The sequence below is a fragment of the Ambystoma mexicanum genome, chromosome 8, assembly GCF_040938575.1.
Source record: "Ambystoma mexicanum isolate Mex_15411 chromosome 8, UKY_AmexF1_1, whole genome shotgun sequence".
In the NCBI taxonomy this organism is placed as follows: domain Eukaryota; kingdom Metazoa; phylum Chordata; class Amphibia; order Caudata; family Ambystomatidae; genus Ambystoma; species Ambystoma mexicanum.
The window spans coordinates 658,356,967-658,376,543 of NC_090929.1; the positions used below are offsets into that span (position 1 = coordinate 658,356,967).

Genomic DNA, 19,577 nt, shown 5'->3' on the forward strand with positions numbered 1-19,577 from the left:
CACAGTATAAAGCAACAAGGCACAGTATTTGTGCCTTGAAACATTTTTTATAGGTGCATTATAAATACCAATAAAAAAATTAAAAAAAAAATGTTCATCCACGAAATGACCTTTTATCTGAGACAGTTTAACACGTGTCGATTTCTTCCATCGAAAACAGAGGTCTGCAAAGTTTGGCTCAATAGATGCGTTGTAATTAATATAGCTCCCTAGCCATCAAAGTCTATGGTGAGGGATCATCAGCGTTGTAGTCCAAAACATCTGGCCAGTAGCAGGCCCTGATCTACGACTAGGCTCTTAAAAGACCGTTTTCTGAACTGCGAGAAACTCAACTTTATATATTTTGCGTGAAGTGAGGGGTGACTTCTACCCACTGAGTGGTACTAGCTTGGCAAATATAGCCGCACCCTAAAATACATTCTTAATTGCTATTGTGAGTATAATGTGTGTGCAGAAGGTATCTCCAAAAACATAAATAAAAAAGACACTATTCTTACCCTCAAAAAGATCAGGACGTGGGATTTTCTGCCAGGACACGAATATATCGGCTAAAAAGAAAATTGCTTTATGCAATTTGTCCAGCATTTGCAATATGGGTACCTGTGTGCCAGACCAGTTGCCGGGTTAACGACGTGCGTGACTTAACACGGCAAAGAAAGTCAAAGGCTGTTAAAGCCAGCACATGCAAACAGCAAAGCTAACCTAAAAGAGTACTTGAAATTAAGCGCCACTGCAGCAGTAAAGAGGTTCGAGCCCGAGCGGCACTCCAGCTACAGTACAGCCCGCACCTTTTATTTGGGCGTAGAAGCTGTACTTTGGCCACTTATGGGCCCAAGTAGTTGACCACAACATATACGCCGCAGGAAATGAAGTTAAATAAAACCAAGGCTTCCACCCGCAACAGCACCAGACAACACTGTGTCCTGGGTTTTGACAATAATATGAAGATAAACTGCTTTTCAGAGGCATTCCAGGCACCTTAACAAAGGCAACATAAGGACTGAGTCAAGACCTTGGTTATCACCATGTTATCGGGGTAATGGGCATGTGCATATGAAATGTCTGTGCCTTCTTCCAAGACAATTAAAGTGAGTCAAGTAAAACATCTTTAAAAAGATTTCGTGTACAATTTTAATCATACACTTTTTGCTCATTAGAAGTATGTATATATTGTCAGTTCTCCGATTTCTGAAATTTGCAATTAAACTCTAGAACAAATTAGAATTGCAGTTCTTGAAAATCAAGGCAAATATAAGTACCATCTAAAAGTTCAAATCCAGTCTTCATTGCTTAACCAAAGGATGTGATCCTAGGAAAATGTCATCATCTCATTGGGCCACACATTGTGTGTGAAGCTTTGTTAGGTACCTTGCTTGCAAAAATTATGTATATAGCACGTGTACTGCGCCATTGCTGTTCACCACTGTAGTTTTCTTACACAGCGCCTAGCCCGCGTCGGAAGATAAGGCGCATTGCGACCGCCCAGGGTATATAATCTCATCATGAACTGCGGTGAGGTAAAAAAAAAAAAAAATTTAAAAAATGTATGTTTAAAGTTATAAAATAGGACAAACCGTTTGGGGAGGATGAGGTGAGAAGTGGGAAAGCAATACAAGCATAAGCATATCAAGCTGGAAAAATTCATGCCTCGTTTTTGCACTCAGTTTTGCAGAAGTGTAAATGCCACCTCCAGGCAGCATTTACAATGCATTCATGTGCAATCCACCTGCTTTAAGCTGGTGCAAAAATACAGTCGGATGCCCCATAAATCCATTGGTTTTGTAACGCTTACCTGATTCCCGTAGAGGCGCCGGTCTTGACTGGGCGTATACCGTATCTTCAAAGGTGATGTGTAACACACGGCTGGCTCTTTGGGCTGGACCTCTGTGCACTGTATGTCTGACTCGAAGGGTAAGATGTCTGCAGATAGAAAATATGGGATTAATGAACTGGGTTATTGAAGGTCTCTCTCTTCTTCCCTTTCTCTTCTCCTGTAGAACCCCAAAGGTTAACGCTCTCACCTTAGGTAAGTGAACGCCGTGCTCTCCATCTGCCTCGGGGCAGGGTGCTGTAACCAGTTTCTTCACTGGATAAGGGGAGCAGGCCTCTTGACTTCAGAGGACTGCTGTCCGTAGTTTACTGCACGAACGGTAAGTTTCGAGTAATTCTAATGTCTTTAAAAGTCTTTAGTAATGATGTCTTCTTGTTTTTGCAGGCGATGGCTGATGACGGGCTGAAGTGAGTTGAAGATGGAGCCCGTGTGATGAATGGAAGCGCCTGGAAGCACGTAAGTAAGCGCTTGTTGCCTGCTTCACGATGCGCTCTGTCTTTTTATTTTGCAGATACAAGTTCGGAGCGGCTGCAGGGTGCCGGAATACCCACTGGGTTAGATGTGGAAAGGAGTAATGGCACGTGAGTATTAAAGTTCTCCAATGTCTTTAAACGCACCTTGTTTTGTCTTTCAGATGCGGGATGCAGCGCCGAAGGCCTCCGGAGCGTGCGAAGAGCTGGTAAGCTTTTGTCTTTCAGATGCCGGAATGCAGTGCGAAGACCTCCGGAGTGCACAAGAGTAGGTAAGCCTTTGTCTTTCAGATGCCGGAATGCAGCGCGAGGCGTTGGTGACAGCCGATGGACCAGGTAAGTGAAGCGCTGTCACTGAAGACCGTAATGCTAACCTGTTCTTTCTTGTCTTTATAGGTGTTGCTGAAGACTGGATTCAGGATGGTAAGCCTTTTTCCTTAGGCCCAGGATCAGATGCAGAAGACACGATGAGCGTTCTGCTGCAGAGGATGCAGAATAACGCAAAGCAAGATTCATCCATCGGGTGTGGTTTAAATAGCCTCCTGTCGTGCTTAGGTGTCTCCTTCCACAGCCACGCCTAGGTAAGAAAAGAGTTCCTGCTTTCCAGAAGAGTTCCAGTGTTCTGAACCTAGGGAGTGGCTCCTGCCCCACCCAACAGGAAAAGTAGTTCCAAACAGAAGAGGATCAGAGGCTCAACTGGCAGGCAAGTAAGCAGCATGGTCTGCTGCAGGTAAGTCCACCCAAGCATTATGAGCCCGGCGCTTCCAGCGCTGGGACTGGGCATATTTATGAGCCTGGTGCCACTGGCGCCAGGACTGGGTCCAAAAGGTCCCAATTGGGACTGGTTGGCACTCGGAACCTGGGTTATGGATCTGCTTCCAAGGGAGTTGGGAAAACCCTGACCTTTTGGAAGCAGAGATCATGACAGTACCCCCCCTCAAGGCCCCTCCCAAACCGGGCTTCTCCGGGGGTTTTGGCTTGTCAGGAAATGTTCGGTGAAATCTTTTGATTAGGCGAGGAGCGTGGACATATTCAGCAGGTTCCCAGGATCTCTCTTGGGGGCCGTAGCCTTTCCAGTCAATTAGGTAAAATAATTTAGATTTGGAGATCTTGGAGTCCAGAATGCTTTTGACTTCAAACTCGAGTTCTCCATCAACTAGGATGGGTTTTGGAGATTTAGTTAGTCGGGTTTGAGGTTGCACGGGTTTTAATAGAGAGACGTGGAAGACCGGATGTATCTTCATGTGCAGGGGCAAGTCCAACTTGACCGCTACTGGGTTTATTTATTTTTATTTCACATTTATAAAGCGCTCACACAGCCCGCAGGCATCGAGGCGCTGTTACAGGAATTGTCTTTTTTGTTTTTCTTAGTTGCGTAATTGTGTGTGTGTGTTTTTTTTTTTTTCTTAGTTACGTATTTATAACGCGCTTAAACACCCAAAGGTTTCTAAGCGCGGACCCGGGGATCGAACCTGTTGTTGCTACGTGTCGTCTTGCTTCCAAGACGCGCACGCTGCCGCTGAGCTATCCTCCCGGGATACTATGGTAGTGATGGAATAGGGACCAAGGTATCTTGGGTTGAATGTGCGTGGCCCTTTTAGAGGTAGATATTTGGTGGATAACCAGACTTGATCCCCTACTTGATATTGAGGGGCTTCCTTCCGATGTTGATCTGCTCCTTTCTTGTATTGTTCTTTAGCCCTTTGAAGGTGAGAAACAGCTTCCTCAAAGGCTTGGGTGATTGTAGAATGCAGGTAGTCTACTGCTGGTGTTTCAAGATCTTGGAGGGGATCCAACTCCGAGGTTCGAGGGTGACTGCCGTATAAAAGAAAAAACAGGGTTTTCCCAGTTCCCGAATGGACAGAGTTATTGTAGGCATATTCGGCTATCCAAAGGATGTCTTTCCAAGTTTTTTCAGTTTGTTGCAGCATGCAGCGTAAATACTGTTCCAGAGTTTGATTGGTCCTCTCGGTTTGTCCGTCGGTCTGAGGGTGGTGACTGGTCGATAGTCTCACAACAATTTGAGCCGACCGACAGCAACTTCGCCAAAAATGAGAAATAAATTGACTACCTCGATCCGAAATTAGAACCGAAGGAAAACCGTGCAGTCGGACGATGTTTTCGAGAAATTCTCGGGCCAGAGTTGCTGCTGTTGGCAAGCCTTTGAGCGGAATAAAATGCGCCATCTTGGAGAATAAGTCCACGATTACTAGAATCGTATTATATCCGGAGCATGGAGGTAGATCGGTGATGAAGTCCATAGAAAGCGTATGCCAAGGGCGAGGTGGGATGTCAATAGGGCGTAAGAGGCCTGCTGGTCTTTCCTTTTGACTCTTGTTTTGGGCGCATACTCCACAGGACATTATAAAGTCTGATATCTTTTTTCCAAGACGGCCACCAGAAGTAGCGCTTGATCTTTTCTGAGGTCTTGGCCATACCGGGATGTCCTTCCATTAAAGAATCGTGATAACAAGAGATTACTTTTTTCTGTAAATCTGTGCTGGGCAGGTATAATCGTTCTTGGAAATACAATAAGTTGTCCTTTACTGCAAAGTCCTTTCCCTGCAGATGCCAATTCTGTATATCTGCTGGAGTTACAAGTTGCCTGGCTTTATCCTTAACTTCCTCTATGGATTGTGTGGCGATTACACCCAGAATTCTTTGTTCGGGAATGATTGGTACAGGTTTAGGGTTGATCAAGTGTTCTTCCACTCCCATCCGAGAAAGGGCATCAGCTTTACCGTTTTTTGTACCAGGTCGATAGGTAATTATGAAGTCAAACTCGGCAAAGAATAATGCCCAACGGAGTTGTCTAGAGGATTGGGCTTTTGCGGTTTTCAAATATTGCAGGTTTCGGTGATCCGTAATCACAGTAACGGTGTGTCGGGCCCCCAGCAGATAATGCCGCCAAGCCTTAAAGGCAGACTTGATAGCCAGAAGTTCCTTGTCAGTAATCGTGTAATTGATTTCAGGAGGCGAGAATTTGCGGGACCAAAATGCCACGGGATGCAACTGATTGGTTACCGGGTCCTTTTGTGATAGAACTGCCCCCATGGCAAGGCTTGAAGCATCAGTTTCCACGATGTAGGGGAGTTCGGGGCGAGGGTGTTTTAAGATTGGTGCAGAGATAAATTTAGTCTTCAAATCCTGGAAAGCTTGTTCCGCCTCGGTAGACCATTCAAAACGTTTGTTTTTCTTTAATAAGGCAGTGATGGGCTGGACTATTCGAGAAAATTCGGGGATAAACCTGCGGTAAAAGTTAGCGAAGCCTAACATGCTTTGCACACCTTTTACGGAGGATGGTGATGGCCATTTGAGAACTGCATCGACCTTCTTTGAATCCATACGCACTCCGCCAGGTGATAATATGAATCCCAAGAATTCAACTTCAGTCACGTTGAAAACACATTTTTCCAACTTAGCGAAAAGTTTGTGTTGACGCAATCTTTCGAGGACCATTTTCACGTGTTTCCGATGTTCAGATTCCGATGAAGAATAAACGAGGATGTCGTCAATGTAAACCACAACACACACATCTATGAGCTCTCTGAGGACATCGTTCATAAAATATTGAAAGGCGGCCGGGGCATTGCAAAGTCCGAAGGGCATGACCTGATATTCAAATAGCCCATATTTGGTGCGGAAGGCCGTCTTCCATTCATCGCCCTCTTTTACTCGTACCAAGTGGTAGGCTCCTCTAAGATCCAGCTTTGTATATATGCATGCTTTTCTGACTTGGTCCAGGAGTTCAGGGATCAAAGGTAACGGATATCTATTCTTGACGGTGATCTGGTTCAGGGAGCGATACACAAGTTCTAAGGTCTCCTTCCTTTTTTGGAACGAAGAACAAAGCTGAAGAAGCAGGGGACTTGGAAGGACGAATAAACCCATTTGCCAGGTATCGATCCAGGTATTGTCGAAGGTGAAGGTTCTCGGGCTCGGTGAGGGCATTAATTCTACTACAAGGAGGAGTAGATCCAGGTATCAGGTCTATCTGGCAGTCATAAGACCTATGAGGAGGTAGAGAGTTAGCCTGGTCCTTCCGGAAAACATCTTGGTATTCGGGAGGTAACTGGGGAGTCTCTGAAGAAATTGCTGCCAGTGCAACACCAGGTGGAGGGTGACAAGTAGAGACACATTCTGGAAACTGGACCGTTCTTGCTCGCCAATCGATCAGAGGATTGTGTTTCTCTAACCAAGGTATTCCTAGAATAATCTGAAACTGAGGAGCCTTGATCGCATCGAACACGATCTTCTCATGGTGTCCATCTTGACTTACTAGCGTCACTTCTTGAGTGGTATGCGTTACTGGTCCGGAGGCTATCTCCGTTCCATCCACCGTAGTAATGACGTCCTTTACAGCCTTGGGACAAAGAGTTAGATTCATCCTCAAAACCATTTCATGATCCACATAATTGCCGATGGCACCGCTGTCGACGTAAGCTTCAATTGCATGTAATCGATCCGGATTATCAGGGCTAATGAGGACCATAGGTATCACGAAATGCGAGGTCACGGAACTGGTTTTCACGCTCGGCAAGAGGACCTCTATTCTTGTCGGGCGAGGTCGTTTCCCTGCTCAGAGTTTGTAACTTTGGTAACTGCAGCTCCTACTGCCTTCTTGGCAGGTTTCACCGGACAGTCTCGAAGAAAGTGCCCTGAGTTTCCGCAATAGAGGCATAATTGCAACTGTTTTCTCCTTTCCCGCTCCTTTTGTGTTAGAGGACCTTTCAGGCCCCCTATTTGCATGGGTTCTACGGAGTCTACTCCTTTGGAAGGAGTTGGCGGTTTGGAAAATACTCGAGCATCAAACTTGGAACGATCGGCCTTCCTGTTCTGCAGTCTGTGATCTATTTGAACGACTAAGTCTATATAGTCCGAACAATCTTGTGGGGGATTCACTACTTGGGCTAACACATCTTTGAGCTCTCCACGTAGACCTCTATAAAACAGCGTAATCCTTTTGTCCTCAGGCCATTGAGTTTCCACTATCAGTCTGTTGAAAGACGCAATATAAGCCAAAAGGTCTTGATTACCTTGTCGCAACGAAAGAAGCTCATTGTCCAAGGCCTGCCCCTGTGAATGTCTTGCGAACAGTTTTTCCATACTGAGCTGAAAAGCTTGAAAATCATGGAGGACCGGATCATCTTGATTTACTAGAGGGATCGACCAGTCTGCCGCATTGCCACTAAGGTACGAAAGCACGAAAGCTACTTTAGCTTGATCAGTTGGAAAGGCTGCTGGCCGGCATAAGAAATGCAACCAGCACTGATTGATAAATACTGCAAACCTCTTTGGGTCACCAGAAAATCGTTCGGGCGGAGCCAGAGGTACATTCCCAGGTAGGTTGATCTGCACTGGATTCATAGAGGATGTAGAAGGAAGATTTCCCCCAGATGCGGGTAACGTGGTCTGTCCGGCTTGTGACTGTAGCAATTGTCTAGCGAGATCATCTGTTCGCTCCTTGGAAATAATCAGTTCCCTTCTTAGAGCGTTTGTTTCCTGACGGGCTGCATGCACTTCTGCCCTTAGTTCCCCAAGTAACTGGGCTAGCTGGTCGGTATCCGAGGTTTCCATAGCGCCTGGACGGGAGTTTTGCGGTAGGCTTTGCGTTCTGTAACGCTCACCTGATTCCCGTAGAGGCGCCGGTCTTGACTGGGCGTATACCGTATCTTCAAAGGTGATGTGTAACACACGGCTGGCTCTTTGGGCTGGACCTCTGTGCACTGTATGTCTGGCTCGAAGGGTAAGATGTCTGCAGATAGAAAATGTGGGATTAATGAACTGGGTTATTGAATGTCTCTCTCTTCTTCCCTTTCTCTTCTCCTGTAGAACCCCAAAGGTTAACGCTCTCACCTTAGGTAAGTGAACGCCGTGCTCTCCATCTGCCTCGAGGCAGGGTGCTGTAACGAGTTTCTTCACTGGATAAGGGGAGCAGGCCTCTTAACTTCAGAGGACTGCTGTCCGTCGTTTACTGCACGAACGGTAAGTTTCGAGTAATTCTAATGTCTTTAAAGTCTTTAGTAATGATGTCTCTTGTTTTGCAGGGTTCCGGCGATGGCGGATGGCGGGCTGAAGTGAGTTGAAGATGGAGCCTGTGTGATGAATAGAAGCGCCTGGAAGCACGTAAGTAAGCGCTTGTTGCCTGCTTCACGATGCGCTCTAACTGTCTTTTTATTTTGCAGATACAAGTTCGGAGCGGCTGCAGGGTGCCGGAATACCCGCTGGGTTAGATGTGGAAAGGAGTAATGGCACGTGAGTATTAAAGTTCTCCAATGTCTTTAAACGCACCTTGTTTTGTCTTTCAGATGCGGGATGCAGCGCCGAAGGCCTCCGGAGCGTGCGAAGAGCTGGTAAGCTTTTGTCTTTCAGATGCCGGAATGCAGTGCGAAGACCTCCGGAGCGCACAAAGAGTAGGTAAGCCTTTGTCTTTCAGATGCCGGAATGCAGCGTGAGGCGTTGGTGACAGCCGATGGACCAGGTAAGTGAAACGCTGTCACTGAAGACCTTAATGCTAACCTGTTCTTTCTTGTCTTTATAGGTGTTGCTGAAGACTGGATTCAGGATGGTAAGCCTTTTTCCTTAGGCCCAGGATCAGATGCAGAAGACACGATGAGCGTTCTGCTGCAGAGGATGCAGAATAACGCAAAGCAAGATTCATCCATCGGGTGTGGTTTAAATAGCCTCCTGTCGTGATTAGGTGTCTCCTTCCACAGCCACGCCTAGGTAAGAAAAGAGTTCCTGCTTTCCAGAAGAGTTCCAGTGTTCTGAACCTAGGGAGTGGCTCCTGCCCCACCCAACAGGAAAAGTAGTTCCAAACAGAAGAGGATCAGAGGCTCAACTGGCAGGCAAGTAAGCAGCATGGTCTGCTGCAGGTAAGTCCACCTAAGCATTATGAGCCCGGCGCTTCCAGCGCTGGGACTGGGCATATTTATGAGCCTGGTGCCACTGGCGCCAGGACTGGGTCCAAAAGGTCCCAATTGGGACTGGTTGGCACTCGGAACCTGGGTTATGGATCTGCTTCCAAGGGAGTTGGGAAAACTCTGACCTTTTGGAAGCAGAGATCATGACAGGTTTTACACCACCACGAAAATTGCCTCGGTCGTTAATCAAGTGGTTTTACAAACGAGAAGTGGCGGAGAAAACGTACTCCCCCCCCCCCCCTTAGCCTGCACTGAAGTGGGGCATACAGGCTTACACTTCGGTTTTGCACTTAATTTACAGCACAAAGACTTGGAAAATTAGTCCTATGTCTTACCAGACAACATAAGGAGTCCTTAGAAGTGATTCTGTTCACACTACTCGTGAAATGCCACTTACAATGGAGCAGATTTAATGTGTTTAGGGACAAAATGGTGTCCTCAAGCTCCTCAGCTCATGCCCCTCGACCCCCCCCGGCTTTCGCCTAGAATTTGTTACTGCAGCAGCGCCCGGCTGTCGCCTAAAATTGGTTACTGCAGCACCAGACGTGCCCCAGTCCTTTATCACTAGATTGGACGGGAGGATATTATATACACGCACACACACCCCAGCCAGGTCTCCATAGGAGATCTAATGCAGAAACCAACACTCATTTCCTCCATTGCTTGTCAATGGAGGCGCGACTAGGGCCAGGAAGTGCTCCTCCTCACAAGAGAAGCAGTACATCTTTGCAAGTCCAAGTCTAAACAGGCAATGGGCCTCATTACCAGTCCGGCGGTAGCCGCTGGACCGCTAATACCATTCCGCCTCCGTGATTGCCGGAATCACCGAGGCATTACAAACACGGTCACCCAGTAATTCCAGAGGCAGAATACTATAAATCCCCATTCCCATGGAGTCCCATACGACTCCATGGGGATGGGGACCATGGAAACACTGGCTCCGTCTATGACGGAGCCGGTATTTCCATATCCGCCTACAGGCGAGTGGTGTTAATAGCGCCAAGTCACACTTGGTGGGAGTGACACCTCCCGCCTGCAGGACTCAGTATCATCCAGTCCGGAAACAACGGTGGAAGCGGATTTACCACCACCATTGTTTCTGGACCGGCTGACTTGTAATGAAGCCCATTGTGTTTTTGTGTTGGCATGGGGTAGGCAATGCAGCAATGGTAATAGTCGGTCACAAGATGACAACAGATGGAAACTGGTGAAAATAAACGGCCATACGATGTCAGTGCCTGGAAAATGCCTAGTACCTAAACACAAGCCAAAACCCATGCCAGTGCTTGGTTTTAACGTGAGTTCAGTGCATGGAATAGATGCTAGAACACACACTTGGTCAATGCATTTTCCTGATACCAGGAGCTCTTGTACAGCTGCAATTAAGCTATTAACTCTCAGAAGACTGCTTAGAAATAACAATGACAAGCCTCATACAGGACAAAGCATGATATTGCTAGCTCAAAGATCCAGGATGGTGTGTTTTGAGGAGGTACAGTGCAGGAAATGGGCCGGAATATGACAGAGCGGGGTTCTTGCTGGAGCAGAGTTACGGCATAACATGTCTTGCTGCCCTGTCCCCAGACTCAGGGGGGTGCACCCGGCACTAACTCCAGCGCTTCAACAAGCAGGCAGCTTTCAGAAAACTGCCGCATTGTTGAGTCTTCTGAAAGCCGTCTGCTCGATGGAGCACAGGTTGCTTGTGACAACTCAACTATAGGATAATCCCAGCGCAATCTGTCCTGAACCCGAGCACGAGCAAGCCACGTTTCAACAGACACTTTAGTAGACCAAGCATGGGCAACTCAATACATTAACAGCCAAAGCCTCAGATACGTGTTCTAGCTGTCCAGACTGGTATAGAGAGAATGTAAAACATTTTGTTCTTAGGGCGAGCAGTGTGACAAATTAAAACTGCAGAGCCCTAGATCCGTTATCCACTCAAAAGGTTTTCTTGCTGAATCACAATAAGACCTGTTTCAAATGTAAAATCCTGGACATTATGATCCCATAATGCTCTTTGCTTTTATGCAAATTACCTGGGTTGGGATCAATGATGAGATACAGTATTGCTGACCTCGACTGGGACCACGCCCCTCGGCCCGCCCCCTTAACAGCCCCCTCCAAGGATGAGAGGGTTCCCCCAGTACATTCCCCCTCCTCCCACACTTCCAGCACTGGGCAGGTAGTCAGATGGAATGGCCTTAGCAATTAGCATGTCCATGGAAAGTCAATGGCTCAGTTAAAAGCCAAGCTCTCAGAAGCTGTGTGCCACTCCTCACATCTGATCTCCCTCCTATCGGTTCTTCAATGCAGCAGATTCGCGAGAATATAAAAAAGCGACATGTTAAAAATATGATTATATACTCAAGTTATTACAAGGAGCCTAGTAATAAATAACCCTAAAATACTAAAAACAACATGTACCAAACTCATAAAAACAAGAGAATGGCCGGTGAGACAGAGCTGAGTGAATAAGCGCACATGAACTGAACAGTTAACACTCGGAAACCACACAAGCGTGTTTGGGCTCATTGTACCCGAACTAAGAGTTTGGTGCCAGTAAAACGTGAGAACACTGATAGGTGGCTATGAAGTGAGGAAGCCTTTTCCACGAGCTAGGATGTCCTGTGGTCGTAATTTAACGACTGTGCTAATTGGTTCATATCGTCACTACCATGACCAAACCCTTCAGTGGCTTCCACCAACCAACTACATTCGTTGTAAAGTCAAATCTATATATCAACGGTGGCGCCTGTGTTTTACAAACTCGAGATTTTTCCCAGTCCTGAAAAGCTGGGAAACAGCAGAAAAGAATCAAATGAATGTTGCATGCAACATCAGACTAACTTTACCGAGTATTACGGATTTGCCGGAAACAAGCACCAATCAAGACGATATCAACGTTAGGTTTAGAGTTGCCGTCCTCTCTACCCCACCCATTGAAAACAATCCACAGAAACGTAAATCGGCCGGTCAAATTTAAAGATATGCCGATTACAAACAAATATCGTGCGGATTTAAAATGCAAATGCACTTGTTTCATCAGTAAATTGAACACGTTTGCTGAAATCAAATGCTTCTGTGCAAGCGTATTTGGCAGTACATCACTACCCCCTTGTGGATATTAAACAAGAATCCTCACTTTGGATTCAACCACAAATGCGAGCAAACTTTGAAAATCTCAAATTGGAAAATGTTGTATTAACAAGGGGAATTCCAAAACACTGATGCATGGAATTATTTGCGCCGAAAAACGGGATTTTAGCGCCATTCTGCCCACAAATCCCCATTTGTTAAACAGGGATTTGCGGGCAGAATGGCGCACAAATCACCGTTTTTTGGCGCAAATAATTCCATGAATCAGCCCCAAGATGCATCGAGGGAAACCGATGGCAATTGCTCAAACTAGCATTTTATTCTTAAACTGTATAATCTCGTCTAAATGCATTTCAATGTGAACGCCATATTGAAGATATTACAGCCTTATTAACAGTGAGCTAAAGAAAAAGGAAGTAACGCACAACAGGCTGTTTACCCTAAATCCATAATCTGAAACCCGTTTATCCTAACTCCATAATGTGAAACCCAGATAAACCTAACGGACATGCTATTGACTTCCCCATGCGTGTTCCTTGTTGCCCTAGAATATTTTAGGAGCACACAGTGGTCAGGAAACAATGTTCCAGACCATTAAGATATCACTTCAACGAGGCATGTGCTCGAACAAGTTATGCAGTAATTCACCCATGTATATGGTAAAATAAGTCTCTGGGGAGAGCATTTTGCGGCCCGAATTCAGGAGTAGTGTTTTACACACAGATGAGCAGCGCACAGTCAGCTTAGTTGAGGATCACAAACCAAGAATGAGAGAGGCATGGCTCATACACTGGGCACCTTTTTAATGTATAAAATATGTGTAGAAAAGATGGCGAATACAAGTAACATGAGTGCTATACCAGTATCATTCCAACGTTCAAATAATTGAAGGTGTTTTATCAAATTTGTAAAGGTTGGGTGCACATTTCACTCAATGTTCCAAGTAGCGTGCAATTGGCGGCACCATTCTAATTCATGAATTTCGAAATCCTAGCATACAAATGGCTTTATAGGATAACCACGTGCCCCATCCTGCTTACAAGCACTCTATATTTAGAACTGATAATTACTCATCCAGAAACCCCTGCTCACATTTCTTTTAGAAAATCTAATGGGACCTTAAACCCTTCAATTTTCAGTTAACTGCAAGCAATACATTTCAACATAGATTTATATATATCCAATTGTGAGGAAACAATATCACTGAGCCAGTTTCCCATTCAGTACCAAGTGTTCTCTTATCTTTCTATAACAGTGTAGAGTCCCATATTGCGCCTCAAAGCATGCTGGGATCTCAGTGAACCTAAAATGCATCAACCACCATCCGACATAACACTCCATTTCACTCGAGTCTCAAGAGTCTCACAGGTCCCTGGCTCCTCCACCCCCCGGTAGTCTTCTTTGCACTTGCCTCAGGGCCCTGCACCCCATCCCCCTCACTGCACTTCTGAATAAATTCAAGAGAGCTCTCTCCGCAATTATCCCAGTCTCTACCGACTGGGTGCACTTGGACCCCCCTTCCCTGACCGTCTTGCACTTGCACGACCTGAATGCATCTCTGCCTGAAGATCGTCTGCATGTTCTCTCCCTTGCCTTCACCCCTTATTGTGCACTTGAATAAACCACAGAATCGTCCTATTGCCCATTTGCTGTATCTCAACTGTTAAGTGCATCATTGTTCACTTACTCCGTGCAGACCGTTATCACTCAGATTTTCAAAGGCCCGAGCAACTGTTCCCCCCACACCTCCCCCCATGTTCCCACCCTCCTTCAGCGCTTTGAAACACTGCCTGTGTATAGGAACTTTATAAATAAACAATTACAGGAACAAGCCATTCAGCTTTCTGAAATCTCTGGACAAGTGATCCTAATAAGGATATTTTGAAATACTCCTCTTTCCAAGAAACTGCCACTCTGTTTAGAAGACGCTTATAATAGATCAATAGTGATCCTAATGAGGACTACTCGGACACTAGGCATGTACAGAGAGATCCAAAGATGAAACCGGGACTGGGTATGCAATACACCTTAAAGATCATGTCAAGTCCTCATTTCCTTAGATTATATGCCTGTTTTGTTAACCTAAAAAAGCCAAGTAGGGTGAAACACTGGCACATGGTGTCCAATGAGTTAATGTTGGAATTGGTGTTTTATTCAGGTTTTTTAAACAAGTGTGACATGTGAATCTATTATATGTTTTCCATAATTTGGACCAACCCTTTTTCCATAACTCACCAATTCACAGCGTTTAGGCCTCTAGTTTATTTATACCAATTACAATGTACAACTCTCTCTATAGTAGCAAAAACTGAAACATTTTGAAAGCCAATAAACAGGTACTGGTATACAGTCCTCAATGGCTCCGCGGCAGGTCAATGAACCAACGCATGCCGATAAAGAGTTTACGTTTTGTGAGTCACAATGCAGTTCAACATAGTCCAAGAGCAAGCATGTTCCTCACTGCACCCCATGAGTTGGAGAAGATTTACCATGCTACAAAACAATGAAAAGCATGTCAACATTTGTTATGAAAGAGGTTGCATTTGAGGTCTCTGGATTCAAAGCAACTACACGGGGAAGTAAAGTCCACTCCAGGCTATCTATAATAGTTTTAAATCAATAGCAAACAGGTTCCTAATCCACAACTCAAGAGTTACATTTAGCAGACGTTCACTTACACCACATACCCATCCAGCAGGCCCTTCATGCACCCACTCCCCCACCCCTGGAATGCCCTTTACTTAACCCCCCACCCAACACATCAGCGTTTTGCTTGGACTACTCTCCGAACCAGTTCCCTTCACTTTCACCCTCCCTTTGAAACCCTTCAACTACAATCAACAAGACTTAACCTCTTGCAACCAATCTCTTCATTCGTATCCCCATCCAATAAGCAGCACCAAATTTCCACCCCAGCGAGCATCCCTCCACTCCCCCAATACAACTTGTTCCTGCAACCACTCGCACAACCAATTAAACCTACTCACCACCCGCACAAAATAAAAGTATAATAGTGAACCTTAAAGAAGTAGTCTGTTTTGCAGGTCTTCAAATGCTCAAATTGATTGGTTTGAAAATAAAGTGTTAACGCCAACTATTTGAATAGGTTACTGCCAGTCGTCTAGTGTTAACAGATGGCTTTAAAACACTGCCCGTCGCTTTTTTCCAAGACACATGAACAAATATTTGCTATCATCAGTGCGCTATTCATCCTTCATTCACACTCGTTCCCATATTTATTCCCTCGCCGCTCTTCCAAGAAGCTCTTTACTTACACTACTGTCTCATCTCATAGATCAGGATCTCAGCCCTCACACAAACGTACCCAGCAACACATTTTTACAATTTGTACACCCATCCAGCCGCCCCTGCATGTCATAAATACAAGCACAAACCACCTCACCCCCACTTCGGGGCCCACAGCCAACGAACCAGCAGCCTCGATTTGTGCATGTACACACATCCACCCACCTAGCTAGCTAATATCTCCTGCTTCACATGCATGCATACACACCCACTCAGCCAGGAAGCCTCTGATTCACGGCCACATGCCCACACCCATCTAGCAGACTCAATGAATACCTCACCGGAGATGCTGAACCTGCTCCGAGACACAACCTTTTCACACAATGGACAACGCATCACACTTCTCTTTACCAATTTACAGACGTTCCCCAGCAAGAAAAAACACAAAAACATACAGAGCAGTCGGTCTGCTCAAAGAGTGCCCAAACAAACTCAATACTTTACTTGGAATAACATCCCACTATGGTAAAGACAGACACCAAGCTATGACCAAAGAGTGAACGTTTTCTGTGCACTACAAATCATACCACACATGGTGCTCCCCTGTGACAACACAAACCCCACGTGCCCCAACACAACTTCCTAAAACATCACTAACACAGAGATAGCTGGTGGTACTGATCTGTGCATATCAGCACCGTATTTTTTTCGCATCTTGCCTTTGCCTTTGCTCACACTAACCCAAAACCTCCCCATGTATAAGACCTGACCGCGAAAAGGCCGCAAACTGACAGAAGTCACGCTAGACAAGTTGCTCACTTTACACATACAACTGCTACACACACACACACACACCCCACACAGCTCAGGTGCATGCGCGCGCACCCACACACACACACTCCGCATGCGCGAAAGCCCGCACACACACACACACACTCTGCATGCGCGCACACACACACACACTCTGCATGCGCGCACACACACACACTCTGCATGCGCGCACACACACACACTCTGCATGCGCGCACACACACACACTCTGCATGCGCGCACACACACACACTCTGCATGCGCGCGCACACACAAAACAGCCCCTGTCCATGCACACACACCCTCTGCATGCACGCACACACCCCCCCCTCTTCATGCGCGCGCACACACACACACACCCCCTCTGCACGCGCGCGCACACACACACCCCCTCTGCACGCGCGCGCGCGCACACACACACACACACACACACCCCCCCTCTGCACGCGCGCGCACACACACCCCCCCTCTGCATGCGCGCACACACACACACCCCCTCTCTGCATGCGCGCACACACACACACACCCCCTCTCTGCACGCGCGCACACACACACACACACCCCCCTCTGCACGCGCACACACACACACACACACCCTCTGCATGCGCGCACACACACACACCCACCCCCTCTGCACGCGCACACACACACACACACCCTCTGCATGCGCGCACACACACACACCCACCCCCTCTGCATGCGCGCACACACACACACACCCCTCTGCACGCACACACACACACACACCCTCTGCACGCACACACACACACACACACCCTCTGCACGCACACACACACACACACCCCCCTCTGCACGCGCGCGCACACACACACACACACACCCCCCCTCTGCACGCGCACGCACACACACACACACACCCTCTGCACGCGCGCACACCCTCTGCATGCGCGCACATACACACCCCCAAACAGCCCCTCTGCACGCGCACACACACCAAACAGCTCCTCTGGACGCGTGCACACACACCAAACAGCTCCTCTGGACGCATGCACACACACCAAACAGCTCCTCTGGACGCGTGCACACACACCAAACAGCTCCTCTGGACGCGTGCACACCCGCATTCAAAACAGCCCCTCTGCACACGTACACACATCCGAAACAACCCCTCTGCACACGTGTACACACACACACATCCCAAAAAGCCCCTCTGCATGCGCACACCCCCCAACCGGCCCCTCTGCATGCAAACACCACCCAAACAGCCCAGCTGCGCGCAATCAGGCCCCCAAACACCCCTGCATGTAAACACCCCCAAACAGCACCCTGCACGAAAACACACACCCACGCTGCCCCTCTGCCCGCAAACACTAACCCCAAACTGCCACTCTTCCCGCTATCACACAACCCAAACAGCCCATCTTCATGCAAAAACACACCCAACAGTCACTATACTCACACACCTCCCAAACACGCTACATTTACACACATCCAATATCCCCTCATCATTTAAATATACCCAGTCTCTCTCCAGCAACACAAAAGGCCACAGGATCATTTCGATACTAATCGTAGCAACACCCGAAGCACTAGGTCACTAACATAAAACCTTAATATCCATCCCTCGTAAATCACAGCAAGCAGCTCTTTACTCACACCACCATGCATTAACCCCCATACATCGCTTCTCTCACCTCCCCCAGCAAATACTCTGGTCAATAGCCCGTCACTTATCAAGCATGCACAAACGACCAGTCATCAAACCTTCTTCACTTTTGTCACTAGCTCTACGCTCACACCCCCCTGCACCCACTCACTCACTCCCAACACACCACTCCAACGTTGCCAGTCTTCTTACACCGCTCCCTATCTTCTGCATCCCAAGCGCACTCAACACATAAGGTTAAGTGTACAGCATGCCACACAATCCAAAGCACTATTCCCATCAGAGCCCTAGGGGGCCCATACGCTCCGCCACGCGCTGGGGTATCCTAAGGGGGTGTGAGAGTCCAACCACAGCCTCCCCAGCCTCCACGGCCATGATGTCCCACCAAACCCTCTTCTCTACACTCTCGACATATGCCTGTCCCTCTCAGGCACTCGATAAACATTCCAACGCTCTCCTCCTTTACCTTCCGGCTTGTTTTCGGCAGCCATTTCCCCTCCGCGCGCCACATCCTCCTCCTCGCGACCGGTACCCCCAAGGCGCGCGCCAGATCCGCTACACAGACGCGCGCAGGGCTGGCAGTGGGTGTGCCTTCAGGATAGTATACCCCGCCCACAATGCCATTCTCCACCAACCGGGCTTTCGGGTAGGGAGACTGTGCCTCTGATGGACGTCGCACAAATCAAATCGGGGTAGAATAGAGGTGGCTCCTTGAAGAAGCGTGACGTCAAGGAGCTGTCAGACGGGGAGTATTGACTCGTCAAGAGCCTCCATTGGTTGGCACGGCCCCTTCTCCTACCTCCCGCCTCCTTTGACGAGGTTGGTCAGACGTTTGACTACCGCCCACTGACGTTCGAATCCCCGCCCTGTCAACCCCAAACAAAGATTCCGTGTGGACAACGGTAAGGAAGTAGCTGTTAAACTACGGTCCAATCAGACACACAATTCTCGGAGGGAGGCAGGAATCTAGCCGAATGATTGGCTGCTTGAGCGAGTACTTCCTACAGGATTTTGCCCAATAGATGCACCAGATTGCTATTTACTACGCTTGGGGTGGGTAGCTAGGAATGGTTAATGTCTCTGCTGTCCAGCGTAGGAGGAGTAAGACGTTCTGCATTTCTTCTCAGTGTCCTGTGGCCAAACCAACCCTCATCGGAGTAACGATTAGACAGAGGCTGCAATATGTGAATGAGACGCCAAACTAAGAACGCGGTAGGTAAAACAACGTGCCTCGGTGTACGTAATCGCACCTCAGCCAAATACAACCCTCGCCACGTAACTCCCGAGGTCCAACCCTCGTTACTCCGCGTGCTGTCTTGTAAACAACATTCTCGTCCAATAGCTGCGCAGTAGCAAAACCGCCAGTTCCAAAACCATAACCTCATGTTGTATATACAATAGCCGAAGGGAATGTTTTTTGCACATTTAACTTCAAAATACTTTGTTTTAAACCGCCCGTTGTGTTTTGCGCATTTACAACTAAAACATCAAACTTTGACGTCCTCCAAGGATTAGTTCAGAAATGTGTTTTTTTTAATTCAATTTCCTTGTATTAGGTTTAAAAAAAATAA

The 19,577-nt window shown here is 47.3% G+C and overlaps 1 protein-coding gene across 1 annotated transcript in view; it reads right to left on the bottom strand.

The window, feature by feature from the left end:
• CAMTA1 (calmodulin binding transcription activator 1) overlaps window positions 1-18,753 on the bottom strand; it is a 3,643,069-nt gene extending 3,624,316 nt beyond the window's left edge. Inside the window, exon 1 of the mRNA XM_069610416.1 lies at window positions 18,473-18,753. Within this exon, the coding sequence (XP_069466517.1) occupies window positions 18,473-18,497 (25 nt within the window). The 5' untranslated portion in view covers window positions 18,498-18,753. The remainder of the gene's footprint in view (window positions 1-18,472) is intronic.
• Between the last annotated feature and the right edge of the window lie 824 nt (window positions 18,754-19,577).